The sequence below is a fragment of the Pipistrellus kuhlii genome, unplaced genomic scaffold, assembly GCF_014108245.1.
Source record: "Pipistrellus kuhlii isolate mPipKuh1 unplaced genomic scaffold, mPipKuh1.p scaffold_m20_p_10, whole genome shotgun sequence".
NCBI classification, from domain to species: domain Eukaryota; kingdom Metazoa; phylum Chordata; class Mammalia; order Chiroptera; family Vespertilionidae; genus Pipistrellus; species Pipistrellus kuhlii.
In genome coordinates this window covers 50,459,568-50,472,857 of record NW_023425405.1, presented here as the reverse complement: position 1 = coordinate 50,472,857, position 13,290 = coordinate 50,459,568, and the positions used below count along the sequence as shown (strand labels likewise).

General features: G+C 53.0%; 1 protein-coding gene across 6 annotated transcripts in view; it reads left to right on the top strand.

Annotated features, from left to right (window-relative positions):
- The window catches only part of ATXN7L1 (ataxin 7 like 1), a 230,513-nt gene that overhangs the window by 209,873 nt on the left and 7,350 nt on the right, over positions 1-13,290 (top strand). For 5 of the 6 annotated variants that reach the window (XM_045578539.1, XM_036429684.2, XM_045578540.1 and 2 more), the window contains 4 exons: positions 3,173-3,365; positions 7,528-7,649; positions 9,001-9,306; positions 11,906-12,884. In XM_045578539.1, the coding sequence (XP_045434495.1) occupies positions 3,173-3,365; positions 7,528-7,649; positions 9,001-9,306; positions 11,906-12,884 (1,600 nt within the window). The remainder of the gene's footprint in view (positions 1-3,172; positions 3,366-7,527; positions 7,650-9,000; positions 9,307-11,905; positions 12,885-13,290) is intronic. The other variant, XM_036429685.2, reaches the window with a different exon arrangement.

The following is a 13,290-nucleotide window of genomic DNA, read 5'->3' as shown; positions in this document are numbered from 1 at the left end:
GAGCATATCTGTCTTTTGTTTCTCTGAACTTGTCCATGGTTCGCTGTTAGACTGCACGTGCTGAGCTGGAACTTTTTGTTGTTTCTGCATAAACCCATTTTTTTTTTAAATATATTTTATTGATTTTGTACAGAAAGGAAAGGAGAGAGATAGAGAGTTAGAAACATCAATGAGAGAGAGTCATCGATCAGCTTCCTCTTGCACACCCCCTACTGGGGATATGCCCGCAACCAAGGTACATGCCCTTGACTGGAATCGAACCCGGGACCCTTCAGTCCCCAAGCCAACACTCTATCCATTGAGCCAAACTGGTCTTGGCCATAAACCCATTTTTGCTGGAGAAATATCTGGCTGGCTGTGTGTTAAAGGCCAACAAGTTAAATAAACTATCCAGTTTTCAGAATGGTGTTTAAAAAAAAAAAAAAAAAAAAAAAAAAAGAACCTACTAGAAAGTTTGGAAATAACTTAAATGCCCATCAATAGACTAGTTAAGTAAATTGAGATATATCCATGCTGTGGAATACTGGGGAATATTAAAAAATATGACATATGTCACATAGTTCTATACATGGAAATATTTCTACATTATCACTGTGTTTTTTAAAAAGTGTAGCCCTGGCCAGTGTCACTCAGTGGTTAGTGTGTCGACCCGCCCACCAAAGTGTTGTGGGTTCAGTTCCAAGTCAAGGGTATGTACCTGGGCTGCAGGTTTGCTTCCCAGCCCCTATTTGGGCACGTGTGAGAAGACCAATCAATGTGTCTCTTTCCTCTCTCTCTCTCTCTCTCTCTCCCTCTCCCTCTCCCTCTCCCTCTCCCTCTCCCTCTCCCTCTCCCTCTCCCTCTCCCTCTCCCTCTCCCTCTCCCTCTATCTCTCTTTCTATCTCCACCTTCCTCCTCCCTCCCTTCCACTCTATCTAAAAACCAATGGGAAAAATGTTCTTGGGTGAAGATTAACGAAACAAAAACATGTCTCAAAATAGTATGTATAGTGTGGTCCAATTCTTGTTTTAAAATGCATGTGGCTGTGTATACACACTAAAGCAGTCTGGAAGGATATAAATCTAAATGGTAATAGCACTTGATCTTGAGTGGCAGGATTGTGGGTGCTGTTTTCTTTATATATTTCACCAAAAATGTTGTATTGTTTGGGCCTTCAGCTGTAAACAGGCAACAGTGTAGTTGCCCCTTCTGGTACAGGAGAGTAGGTCTCGGGGAATGCAGACGGGGAGATGTGGTCTTTGGCCTGTAGACTTTAAACATGTAAAGTGAATGGCATCCTTGTTTTATAAGTGTGGGAAGGTAATAGACAATAATAAACTGTCATATAATGGAGTTCTTGTAATAACACTGAAAAACTATGGCTTTCTTGGGGGGATTTTAAGTCTGTTTGTTTTTTATTGTGGTAAAATATACATAACAAAATTTACCATTTTATTTCTAAGTGTACAGTCCAGTAGCATTAAGTACACTCACATTGTGGTACCACCATCACCACCATCTCCAGAACTTTTCATCATTCCATACTGACCTTCTTTACTCATCAAACACAAACTCCCCTTCACCCCCACCCCCAGTGCCTGGTAACCACTGTTCTACTTTCTGTCTCTATGGATTGGACTGTCCTAGGAACCTCATAGAAGTGGAATCATACCACGTTTGTCCTTTATGATTGTGTTATTTCCCTTAGCATAATGTCTTCATGGTTCATCCATGTGGTAGCATGTATCCGTATTTTATTGTTTTTTAAGACTTACCTAATATTTTGTGTGGATATACCGTATTTTGTTTATCCATTTGTCTACTGGTGGCCACTTGGCTTGTTCCCACCTTTGTGGCTTTGTTTTTAAACGGCTATGCTTTCGGGATCTGGTTTGAACTCGGGTATTTCACGCCTGGGAAGATGTTGTAGCACAGAGGATCCAGAGTGGAATGAAGGAGACAGAGACAGGGCAATAGTGCCTCTTCATGTGACTGGGAGAGGCAGCTTCCAAAGAAGAATGCAGAAAACCAATAATCTTAAGGATCTTGATTTTTCTCTCCAAAAAAAATTTTTCTCCCTATCTTTCTCGTGGGTCAGTCACCTAATGAAAGTAGAGAAGCAGTAAAAACAACTGACAACTAACTTTGACTCTTCTAACTCCTCTCCTGATGTGATGTGTTTGTTTTGTCTTGTTTTTTACTGCTCAGTATGCATGCAGTTCTATCTCTTACTGTGACAGTGCTTTTCTATGAGCTTAGCTATAATTTAGATGAGTTCTGTTGGATTATTTATACACATGGAATTCATGTATTCCTTCATTGAGAAACATATTTCTTCAACATCAACTATGAGCCAACTGTGCTAGCAGGAGGATCGAATGCCTTGTCAAAAATTAAACATTCAGTCCAGCCAATCAATGTACATGGCTCCGCAGCTGAGCATTAACTTATGAACTAGGAGGTCATGGTTCGATTCCTGGTCAGAATATTTGCCCGGGCTGTGGACTCAGTCCCCAGTGTGGGGCATGCAAGAGGCAATCCATCAATTGTTCTCTCTCATCATTGATGCTTCTTTATCTCTCTCCCTCTCCCTTCCCCTCTGTAATCAATAAAAATATTTTTTAAATGTAAACGTTCATTCTCAGAAGATACAATTAAACTCCATGTGGCATGTTAAGACATTATTACTATCTTAATAATATTAATAATATTAATAATATTAATATAAATATTAAGAAACTGACCTGGCGCCCTGACCGGTTTGGATAGAGCGTCAACCTGCGAACTCCAGGGTCCCAGGTTCGATTCTGGTCAAGGGCAGGTACCTTGGTTGCAGGCACATCCCCAGTAGGGGGTGTGCAGGAGGCAGCTGATCAATGATTCTCTCTCATTGATGTTTCTAACTCTCTATTCCTCTTCCTTCCTCTCTGTAAAAAATCAATAAAATATATATAAAAAAAAAAAAAAAAAAAGAAAAGAAACTGATGTGGCTGTGCCCTGTCGCTTTCCCCTGATGCCCCGGTTCAGGCAGGGCACGGCCTCGGCTCCCCCAGGCCTGCGGAGAGCTGGTCACTGTGACCTCCCAGCCTGAATACCCCCCTGATGCAAGGCTGCCCCTGCCCCGGAAAGGCCGCCCCCTGCGCTCCGTTGCCTCCTCCGAAGGGCTTATCCTGTGTGTTCTCTCTTGCCTTAGACCGTCCTCTGCAAACAGCATCAGCAGCACCACGTCTTCGAGCCACAGCGGCTGCGCCCCGGAAGCCCCCGCGCCCCCCGCTGCGGGTGACCTCGCCAGCCGTCTGTCGAGCGATGAAGGGGAGATGGACGGCGCCGACGAACCCGAGAAGTTGGACTGCCAGTTCTCCACCCACCACCCCAGGCCGCTTGCGGTAGGCCACCCGCACCCCGCCACGTGTTTCCCTGGCTTCGTGGGCCTGCGGGGGGGTGGTGTCCGAGGGCACCCCCTCCTCAGGGGAGGTCGTCAGGACCCTGTGTTACGGGGAGGCTCACCCTGAGATGGAATGGTTGCCTTAGCGATACCCTTAGACACCTGCGTGTCTGTGGCCCGCCTCGGAGCATCCGTGCTTGGGAAGCGGTGGTGATGTAAGGGCACTGGGAAGCGGGCCTCCTGGCGTGGCCCGTCTGAGAACAGAGCCTCTGGTTTCAGGAGTTCGTCTGGCTCACCTGCGTGGGGAACCGTCTGTCGTGGCAGCGCCAGGTGCCAGCCCTCGCTGGTTGTCTCCCCTGTCGGTGCTGAGTTTTATTGTTATTAGTAAGTGTGACCATATGGCACTGGTGCTGAGTGAGTGAGTGTGTGTGTGTGTGTGTGTGTGTGTGTAAGGAAAGGAGGAGGCGTTTCATGTCGGCGTGATTGCTGATGAACAGAAAGGTCAGTTCCTTCCCAGTCCTTGAAAGAGGCCATTTAACAACTCAGATCATCGAAATCGAGGTGGGGAACCTGAGGAGGCAGGAGCTGGAGGCTCGTCTACGTTTGCCCTGCAAGCACCTGAGAAGGGGGTGCCTGGTCCCTGAGCTGAGTGCAGGGGGCCTGGGACACGGGGCCCACGGCTGGTTTCCTCTGGGGCCAGCTCGTGTTGACTCCTCCTAGAGCTCAGGGACTGTGTCGGTGAAATCAGCCCTGCATCTAGATAGAGCGACTCCTTCCTTCCTCCTGTCTGTGAGATGAAGGGACGCCAAGTTCACTTCCCGTTGCTGGGGGTGATGGTGACCTGGACCAAGAGCCTGAGACTTTTGCCTCTTAGCTATTTCAGAAATAGTGAGAGATAATCAGGAATGCCTTTGACTGCCAGTCACAGATAACTCAACTCATACAGTGCAAGCACTGTGGTCATCGAATGACCCTCTATAATAAAGATGTGATATACAAATGGTCATTACGCCTGAAGCGTAACGACCAACCACTTTACGACCAGATCACGGATCAGCAGGAGGGTGGGGCAGCAAGCTACAAGCGGGGGTCGGAGAGCTATTCAGGGGGAGAGGGGGCAGGGCAGCAAGCTATGAGGGGGAATGAAAGGGGTAGAGGGAGGGAGGGTACAGCGGGCGGAGAGCTACAGGAGGGTGGCAGTGAGCTAATGGCGAGCTGGTGCACGGATTCGTGTGCAGGGCTACTAGTCTCTTATAACAAGAAGTCTAGAGGTGGGTGGTTCCAAGCAGAGGGGCACTCTGTGCAGCCTCTTCCCCTTTCACACCTGGTCTCGGTGTGTCTGCTCTAGTCCTCACCCAGTAGCATTTGCACAGATGGAAAGGGACAAACAGAAAGGGAGTCTTCTAAGGTGCTATTTTATACCATTTCATTGGGGAGAAAATCTTCCTGAACAACCCCACCACCACCACCACCAGATTTCCCCTGCCACCTCCCACCCCTGGGCCACTCAACAGCAGAGAAGGATGGGATTGCAGTGGCACAGGATGGAGGAGCCAGCACGATTCACCCCAAGGTTCTGGGAAGGGACTCACCTTCCCTGCTCACTGCTCCATGTCACATGTCAGAGCAAAAGTGTGGTTCTGTTAGCAAAGAAAAGGCAGGGAGGAGTGGGAGGGGGTGGCAGTTGAGGAGATTGGCAACCTGTGGGGTCTGCCATAGTGGCCAGTGCCATGAGGATCTGCGGCTCTGCCAAGGACATAATATATAACCTGGAATAAGAGCCTCTGAGGGCATCAGAGATATAGAAAGCAAAGAAAAAAAGGTGCCCCTTAGGTCAGAGAGAGAATGGGCTCTACCAGAACACCAGAGTCTGGAGCACATCAAGATGTTTGTCCAGCCCCGGGTGGCTCATGTGGCTCATGTGGTCCCATGCACCAAAAGGTCACTGGTTCAATTCCCAGTCAGGGCACATGCCCAGGTTGCGGGCTTGATCCCCAGGAGGGGGTGTGTAGGAGGTAGCTGATGGATTTTTCCCTCTCACGTCCATGTTTCGCTCTCACTCTCTCTCCCTTCATCTTTCTCTAAAACTCTTCAATAAAAAAGAAACAACATTAACAGGACTGGTGATCATCAAAAAGAGCAATTTTTTTTTTTTTTAAAGACGTTTGTCCAAATGACAGGCTGCCAGGGTACATAGGATTCGAATCACTGGGCTCTGCACTCAGTGGATTTGTGTGCCCTTAATGTTTTGCTGATTTAATGGGAAGGCCATGGGTTTGTTTCTTTGCTTTGTCCTTTCCCTCATGGTCAGTGGCTACATTAAATCATTTTTGTAATGAGCCCTGGTTCAGTGTGTCCCTTAGCAACTGGGATGAAGGAGGACCTGGAGGAGCTCCCACCAGCTGCGGGGGACCAGCTTCCACGCTGGGGAGTCCCCTCTGTGCGTTTGCTTGGTCAATAAGCTCTTGCTATGAAAGTGCAGGAGAGCGTTTTTTCATCAGAAGCACCAGATTTGATGGGTGGCAATGTTTGAATACAAAAGCCCCCAAACAGAAGCAGGCACCAAACAAAGGGAAGGTCTTGCGTTTGCTCCTGAGAGCCGTGCCAAAGGCCGGTTCCAGGAAAGGTCTGTGGAGTGAGTGCCAATCCAGCACTGTGTCTGGGACGGAGGCCAGGAGCCGCTGGGAGGCCTGGGGAAAGGGAGAGGAGCCGCGTTTGAGTTATAGAGTCATTTGCAGACTTGTCTGAGCTCTAGACCAGCCAAATGTCACCTTCTCAGAGGCTGCTTCTTGCATTTCTGGTTGTCCTAACATCATAATAAAAGGCTGTGTACTAAACATCTAACTGCCTATATTTCAGCCAAATTGTTTTCAGTGTGATGGTTTGATTTAAGCAGTTTGTGGGGCCTTATCTCTCTCATCCATCATGTACCCCAAATCCCCCTATCCTCATATTGAAGAAGAAGATAATTGGGCCCCTGGCTTTTGTCCATTTATAATCAAGTCAGGCACATAGGCATTACATGCAACGTAAGACTGTGTAGTGATTCCAGGGTGAAAGGTAATAAAGTGTGCAATAAATGTGGGGTGAGAGTTCATAGAGGCAAAGTTACTCAGATAAAGACCACTGGAAACGAGAGTCTTGATCAGGGCACTGAGGGAGGGGAGAATTGGGGTTGTCAGAGAAGAGGGGAGAAGACAGGCAGGCGGAACAGCATGAGTATAAGCTCAGAGGCAGTGATGTGTCCCCAGGCAGCCCACAGGTGCCGACAGGAGAGGAGGCGAGGTCCGGACTAGGAAAGGAGGAGGAGGATAGCCGAGTCAGAAGTGAAGTGACTCTGTTGACAACAGGTAGGAAAGGTATGCGCAGTGGCAGAAGAGCATCACAGTGAGGTGTTTCCATTGCTGTGATAAGAAGTAAGGAACCGCCAGGCTCCTTGAGAGGATGGGTGAATCCTGGCCGGTGGGGTTCAGTTGGTTGAGTGTTGTCCCTCACACCAAAAGGTTACTGGTTCGACTCCCTGTCCAGGCACGTGCCCGGGTTCTGGGCCCAATCCCTGGTAGGGGGCATGCAGGAGGCAACTGATCAATATTTTGTTCTCTCTCTTCCTCTTCTTTCTCTCTCTAAAAATCAATTTTAAAATCTAGAAAGAAAGAAAGAAAGAAAGAAAGAAAGAAAGAAAGAAAGAAAGAAAGAAAGAAAGAAAGAAGAGGGAGGGAGGGAGGGAAGGAGGGAGGGAAGGAGTGGGGGGAAGAAAGAAAGAAAAAAGAAGATGGTGTTCAATAAGCAGGTGGTGCTAGAAAATAAATAAATAAAATTTAAAAATTAAAAAAAAACAAAAACATCCTGGCTGAATGTTGTTGGTTTGGGGTTTTTCGACCTAAAATGTTGGCTCAGTCCCAGAGATAGAGAAGGTAGCCCTCTGTGCTATAGTAGAAAATTAAATGTTACTATTGTTGAGTCACAATGTGGTGTTCTGCAGAAAATCTAGAGCTCCAAGTAAAGCAGCACAGAAATATTTTTGGCTTCAGTACCATTTGCTTCCTTATTTTGAGTAAAATTGTACCCCTGTGTGTTTTTATGCAAATGTTATTTTTCTCAGTATGGTTTATATTAGCTTAGTAACCTGTAATCAAAATTAAAATGTGTTTTTCCCCTCACAGTTTTGCTCCTTCGGGAGCCGCCTCATGGGACGAGGGTACTATGTGTTTGACAGAAGATGGGATCGTTTTCGGTTCGCACTAAACTCCATGGTAGAAAAACACTTGAATTCGCAGATGTGGAAGTAAGTGAGCAGTCTTTGTGCACTGTGAGGTCAGGGCTGCCCCACGACTACCTGAACCCCAACTCTCTAAACGCGTGTCAGTAGCTGGCTTTTCGTAGAACAAAAAATGATTCTGAAGTCAGGATCCACGGTAAATCCTTAACTGCCGGCTCTTAACGGCTTGCCTACCGTGCTCCAGAGGCACGTGCGATGTGTGTGACGCTTTGTCTTCTTGGTGTGGGTAATCTTCTAACGAAAAGGGTATTAGAAAGGAGCTTGTTTAACAGTTACAGATGGCCTTTTTTTTTGCTGTAAGAACATGGAAGGGTATTAAGAATGTGTTTCTGTTTGCAATATGAAGGCTATCGCATCAATACTAAAAACAATGTCACAACGGTTATGGACCAATTTCTAATCGCTTAATGTCCAGCAGGGCAGCTCCCGAGTGATGTCGGGAAGGTGGTTAAGCTTGTCTTTGGCCCTTTCCGCCTCCCTAGACCCCTCTCCTCCCCTCTGCTCACACTGCTCTCTGACCTAAACCCAAACTCACGTTCCGTGTCTCTGATGTCCCTGTATTCTCCAACAACTCCCGATGTATTTACATTTCCGTAGGCGTGTCCTAAAAAAAGGAAGAAATCTTCTTGACTTAGGAAAATGCTATTGGGAAGCAGTGACAGGCTAGACCCTCTCAAACCACAGCACATAAGAAACTGCCCTTCTGGCCACTTGGTAACACAAGACCAGCCTGCTGCCTAGCCCCACCCCCACTCCTGCACAGGTGAGCTCTCCAGCTATCACAATCCCTTAGAACCGTGGCTCCCTCAGATCTAAGCCCAGAGGGTTCAGGAGAGCCGGCTCTGAGCCCCTCGCCCTGCCCAGGGAAGGCCAGGGAAGGCGAGGAAGGCATCCCTGAGGAAGGAGAGGGTCCTGGCAGCGGGGATGGGAACAGGACTCAAAGCCTGCCCCTCTCCCAGGCAGCTGTGAGGCCCAAAGAGCTTCCAGACCTGAACGCCAGGAGGTAGTGGCCTCTCACGGTGGATGGAGGACTGAAAGTTAACACTTCCTATGAAGCAGGAAAGGGCCACAGAGAAGCTTATCGTGTCTTCCCACGGAAGTGACTGCCCCGTGTGTCTGAAAGGCCCCCGTGGGTGCTAGTGTGCCCCTCCGACACAGCCACCGTCGGTGCTGCATGCGGGTTGCCGTGTCCGGGGGTCCCAGTTCGTTTGTCCTCCTGCGATGGCTCCCCCGCGATGGCAGCCCGCCTCGGGGTTCTCGGAAGGGTAAAACCCAGGCACGTGGAAGGAATGTGTTTATCTGTATTTCGCTACCTGCTGTCCTGCCAGCTCAAGCTCCATATTCCTTTCCTCCTCAGGCACAGGAGCCCGAGCCAAAGGGCCTCAGGTCCCTCCCCCCTGTTCAGGACTTGCCTAACCAACCTACTGTCACTGAGCAACATTGGGGCTGCCTGGGTGTCAACTCTGGAGAGCGTAGCACCCCGCTGCCCTCTCAGCCTCGCTGCCCAAACCCCAGGCCCCGACGGGCCCGAACCCGGAGGGATGGCAGCCGATGAGGGCGTGGAAGACGTTAGGAAGAAAAGGAGCGGCCAAGACTCTTTTTTCTTTAACAAGCACTTAACGCTGCATCAGGAGACGCCAACACAGTATTCCCTTGCAGCCAGGTCAGCATCTGGAGCTCCGTGCCAGCTGGCAGGGGAGGATGGGCACTCGTCAGTCACTTTGTTCGCATCTGTGGGCTTTTCACGGGACTTTCCCTAGGCCAGCGCGCGAGACCGAAGCCGGGCACCGCCTGCAGCGCTGAGACCCGCGGCCGTTTGGCCCCTAGACAGACGCATAAGCCGCTTAGCACGGGGATAGGGGGTCCCGGGGACAGTGAGCTACCTCATGGCCCTTGCCCTGCAGTCCCACCACCCCCCCCGCCCTCCTCCCCTCCTGCCTCTGCTGTCCACTTAAGACTCGTGGGACAGGAAGGAAAGGGAGAGAAAGCGTGCCCCGTCCCAATCCTGAATGTCCTCGAGGCAAGATGAAGGACTGTGAGCTTTGCTTGTGTCCCCACAAGCTGAAGCGTGAATTGACGCTTTGGGTGGGAACATCACAGATGGGGACCTTCAGAGCAGATCCCAGAGAAGCTCATTGAAGGGGGTCCTCCCTCAGGGAGCCGGCTGGCACTTGTAAACAACTTTTTATCGCAAGTAACTGCTGAGCCTCTACTTGGACCTCTCCCCAGACTTTAGCTGATAAGGAACGTGAGGCAAGGGAAGATGGAGCAGAAGGCCTGCCATCCACAGAGAAGCAGGAGGCTGCCGCAGGGCCCGTGTGCTGACGCCGCACACGTGGGAGATGCCCCGTCCTGTGGGGAGGGCGTTGGGCAGGGCCAGGCAGTCGGGGGGCGTGTGTAGGCCTTTCCAGTCTGATTATAGGGGAGTCCTGCCCAGCATGCAAACTGAGAACCACCTGCTCACCCGTCCACCCACCCACCCATCCATCCATTCGTTCACTCATTCGTTCATTGCAGCAAGTCTTCATGGAGCATTTACTTAGTGCTGACAGGATCTCCCTCACTCTTCAGGCCTGAGAGAAAGTAGATTTTCCAAACACCATTATAGCCACACACAAAAATGGCAGCTTTTTTCCCTCTTATCTCTGATCTCCTCGGTCTGGCGTCTTCAGGGACTCGTCTGTCCATATTCAAGGGTTCCACCCTAACAATCGAAGCCACAGCTTCACCCAGCTGCAGGCAGAAACGGGTTCCTGGGAGCGCAGCACTAGGAGAGGCGTGTCCTTGTCAGCGGGGCCTCTTCCCAGAGCCCCCCGCTGCCACCATGGGAGGGTGGCTGCCCGGGAGAAGCCCCATCTCACAGCCTGGCTCCAAGCTCCTGGGGTGCAGGGTGTAGGCCTGCCGCTGTCAGAGAGTGAATTCCTCACTGCTGGGGCTTGACCCCCCAGGGGCACAGGCAGGGGGCAAGGTGGGAACAGAAAAGAGCCAATGACAGTACCCGCCGGGCTCCTGACGTCAGTGTTCTTCCCCACGGATTGGGAACAGCTGGTGCCCACAGGGCCCCTGCGCCTCCAGGTCCCCAGGCCCCGGTTTGGAAGCGGGAACTGTGTCCGTCCGGCACAAGCCCAAAGAGGGGGTGTGCAGGGAAGCCCCAGGAGTGGCCACCACCGGGCAGGCCTTAGCGCCCAGAGTAGGAGGGGCCTGGGGGTTGCCCCCTGGCCCTCCCAGCCTCCAGGAAGACCTTCCCATCCACCTGTTCTCCTGGGCCCAGGCCCTGCGTTTGCTCAGAGGGAAGCAGACATTCCTGACCTCTTTCTCCGGGTACGTGAGGGTCCCTGTACTTTCACCCCTTCCTCACACGGGGACAAGAAGGCCTGAGGCAGGGCAGCCACCCCGATGACAGCTCCTCGGAGTGAGACCTGAGACTAGGGGCGGGGTGGACAGCGGGGGAGGAATCAGCCCTGGGGCTGGGCACGTGGACACCCAGGAGCCACACGCTCACATGGAGGCACCTCTCCATGGAGTAAACCAGAGGCTGCAGAGAGGAAAGGCAGGCAGAGGCGGGCTGTGAGAGAGGGGAGTTTCCCACGCTGCCCGGAGCTGAGAGCAGGCTGGGGAGGCAGGGGGCAAAGCCTGCTCTGGCCCAGGCGGGCAGGCGACAGAGCCCGGGCCTCACTCTTCTCAGCACACGCCAGGACCCAGGGTGGAGTGGCCACTTCCCAGTAAAAACCACCTTCATCGCTACCGGCATAGAGAGGAGAATACCGCTGGGGACATTTAGATTCTAAAGCACATTCGCTTATCTTTTAAAATACATTTTATTGATTTTCCACAGAGAGGAAGGGAGAGGGATAGAGAGCTAGAAACATGGATGAGAGAGAAACGTCGACCAGCTGCCTCCTGCACACCCTCTACTGGGGATGTGCCCCTGACCGGAATCGAACCTGGGACCTTTCAGTGCGCAGGCCGACTCTCCCGTCCACTGAGCCAAACCGGTTTCGGCCACATTTGCCTCTTATCCGTGAACCCAAATCAGCCAGCATCCAGTAGCCAATCACGGGAAAAAGGACCCGGAAAACCCAGAAGGGATTGTACATAGGGTGCAGGGCATCGCCGTGGGGGAGAGGGGGGCCACGGGGAAGGGCCATCCTTCAGATGTTGCCATCCACCAAGGCTTCATTGTCCATCGTCCGGTCCCCCCGGGGTGTCTCCCCGCCCACCCGCCGCTCACCGTCTCTCCCTCGCTCTTCTCTCACGTGTAGGAAGATCCCTCCGGCGGCAGACTGCCCCCTGCCCTCGCCGGCAGCCCACATCGCCGCCACCCCCGTGCCAGCCTCCGTCTTGCAGCCTTTCAGCAGCCCCGGTGCCGTGTACCTCCCGTCGGCTCCCATCAGCTCGAGGCTCGCCTCCTCCTACATCATGACGTCCGCCATGCTCCCCAACGCCGCCGCGTTCGTGGCCTCGCCGGACCCGGGCGCCCTCCTGCCGCACCCCGCCGCCTTCCCCCACGTGGCCGCCACCCTCAGCCTCATGGACTCGACCTTCAAGGCCCCCTCGGCCGTGTCCCCGATCCCGGCCGTCATCCCGCCCCCCGCATCCCACAAGCCATCCAAAACCAAAACCAGCAGATCCTCAAAAGTCAGAGACCTGTCCGTCCCTCCTCCTCCTCCTCCTCCTCCTCTTCCTCCTCCTCCTCCCTCGAGCAACAAGAAGAGGCGGCCGCCGCCCGCGCCGGCCCCCGCCCCGTTCCCCCTGCAGGCGCCCCTCCCGTCCCCGCTGGCGGGGCCCCCCAGGAAGAACTGCGTGCTCGGAGCCAGCTCGGCCTTGAATTCCTACCAGCTGGCTGCCCCCTACGCCAGCCTGCCCGTGCACACCTCCAACAACGGGGTGAGCCCCCTCCTCAGTGCCAAACTGGAGCCCTCAGGACGGACCTCGCTGCCCGGCGGCCCCCCGGACATCGGGAGGCACCTGGGCCCCGGGGGCGGCAGCGAGCCCTGCCCCCTCGCCGTGCCCGCCCTCGCGGGGGACCTCTCCCTGGCCTCCCACCACGCCGTGTCTTCTGCGCTGCCCCTCTCCTTCGACAAGTCGGAAGGGAAAAAGCGTAAGAACGCGAGCTCGGGCGGCAAAGCCTGTAAGATCACTAAGATGCCTGGGATGAACAGCGTCCACAAAAAGAACCCGCCCAGCCTTCTCCCGCCGATGCCCGACCCGGTGAACAGCACCTCCTCCTCCTCGCGGCAGGTAAGGGTCCCGGCCCGCCAGGCGCCCGGGGCGGCGGGAGCCGGGCAGCGCCCCTGCTTAGCCCGGGGACTGTCCCGTTGTCCCCGAGGCCGCCGCCCGCCGCTGCCAGGAGAGCAGTGGCTTGCTGCAGCACTCGGTGTGCTTGGTCCGTGCCACCCTGGGCACCGGGCAACCAGGGTCTCACTTAGTCCTCACAGCCGCCGGGGGCAGCTGGTGCCATTGTCATCACCGCCTTCCAGAGGAGGAAACTGAGGCACAGAGAGGCCTTGAGCTCCCCACGCTGCTTCCCTTTTATACCTCGAGCTTCTGAGGGTGGTCTCATTAAAGGGTTCTGTTGCCGAGGAGTTTCATCTGGTCTGTTGGGAGTCCCCTCGGGAAGCGCTGAGGCCAGGCAGGTGGAAGGAGG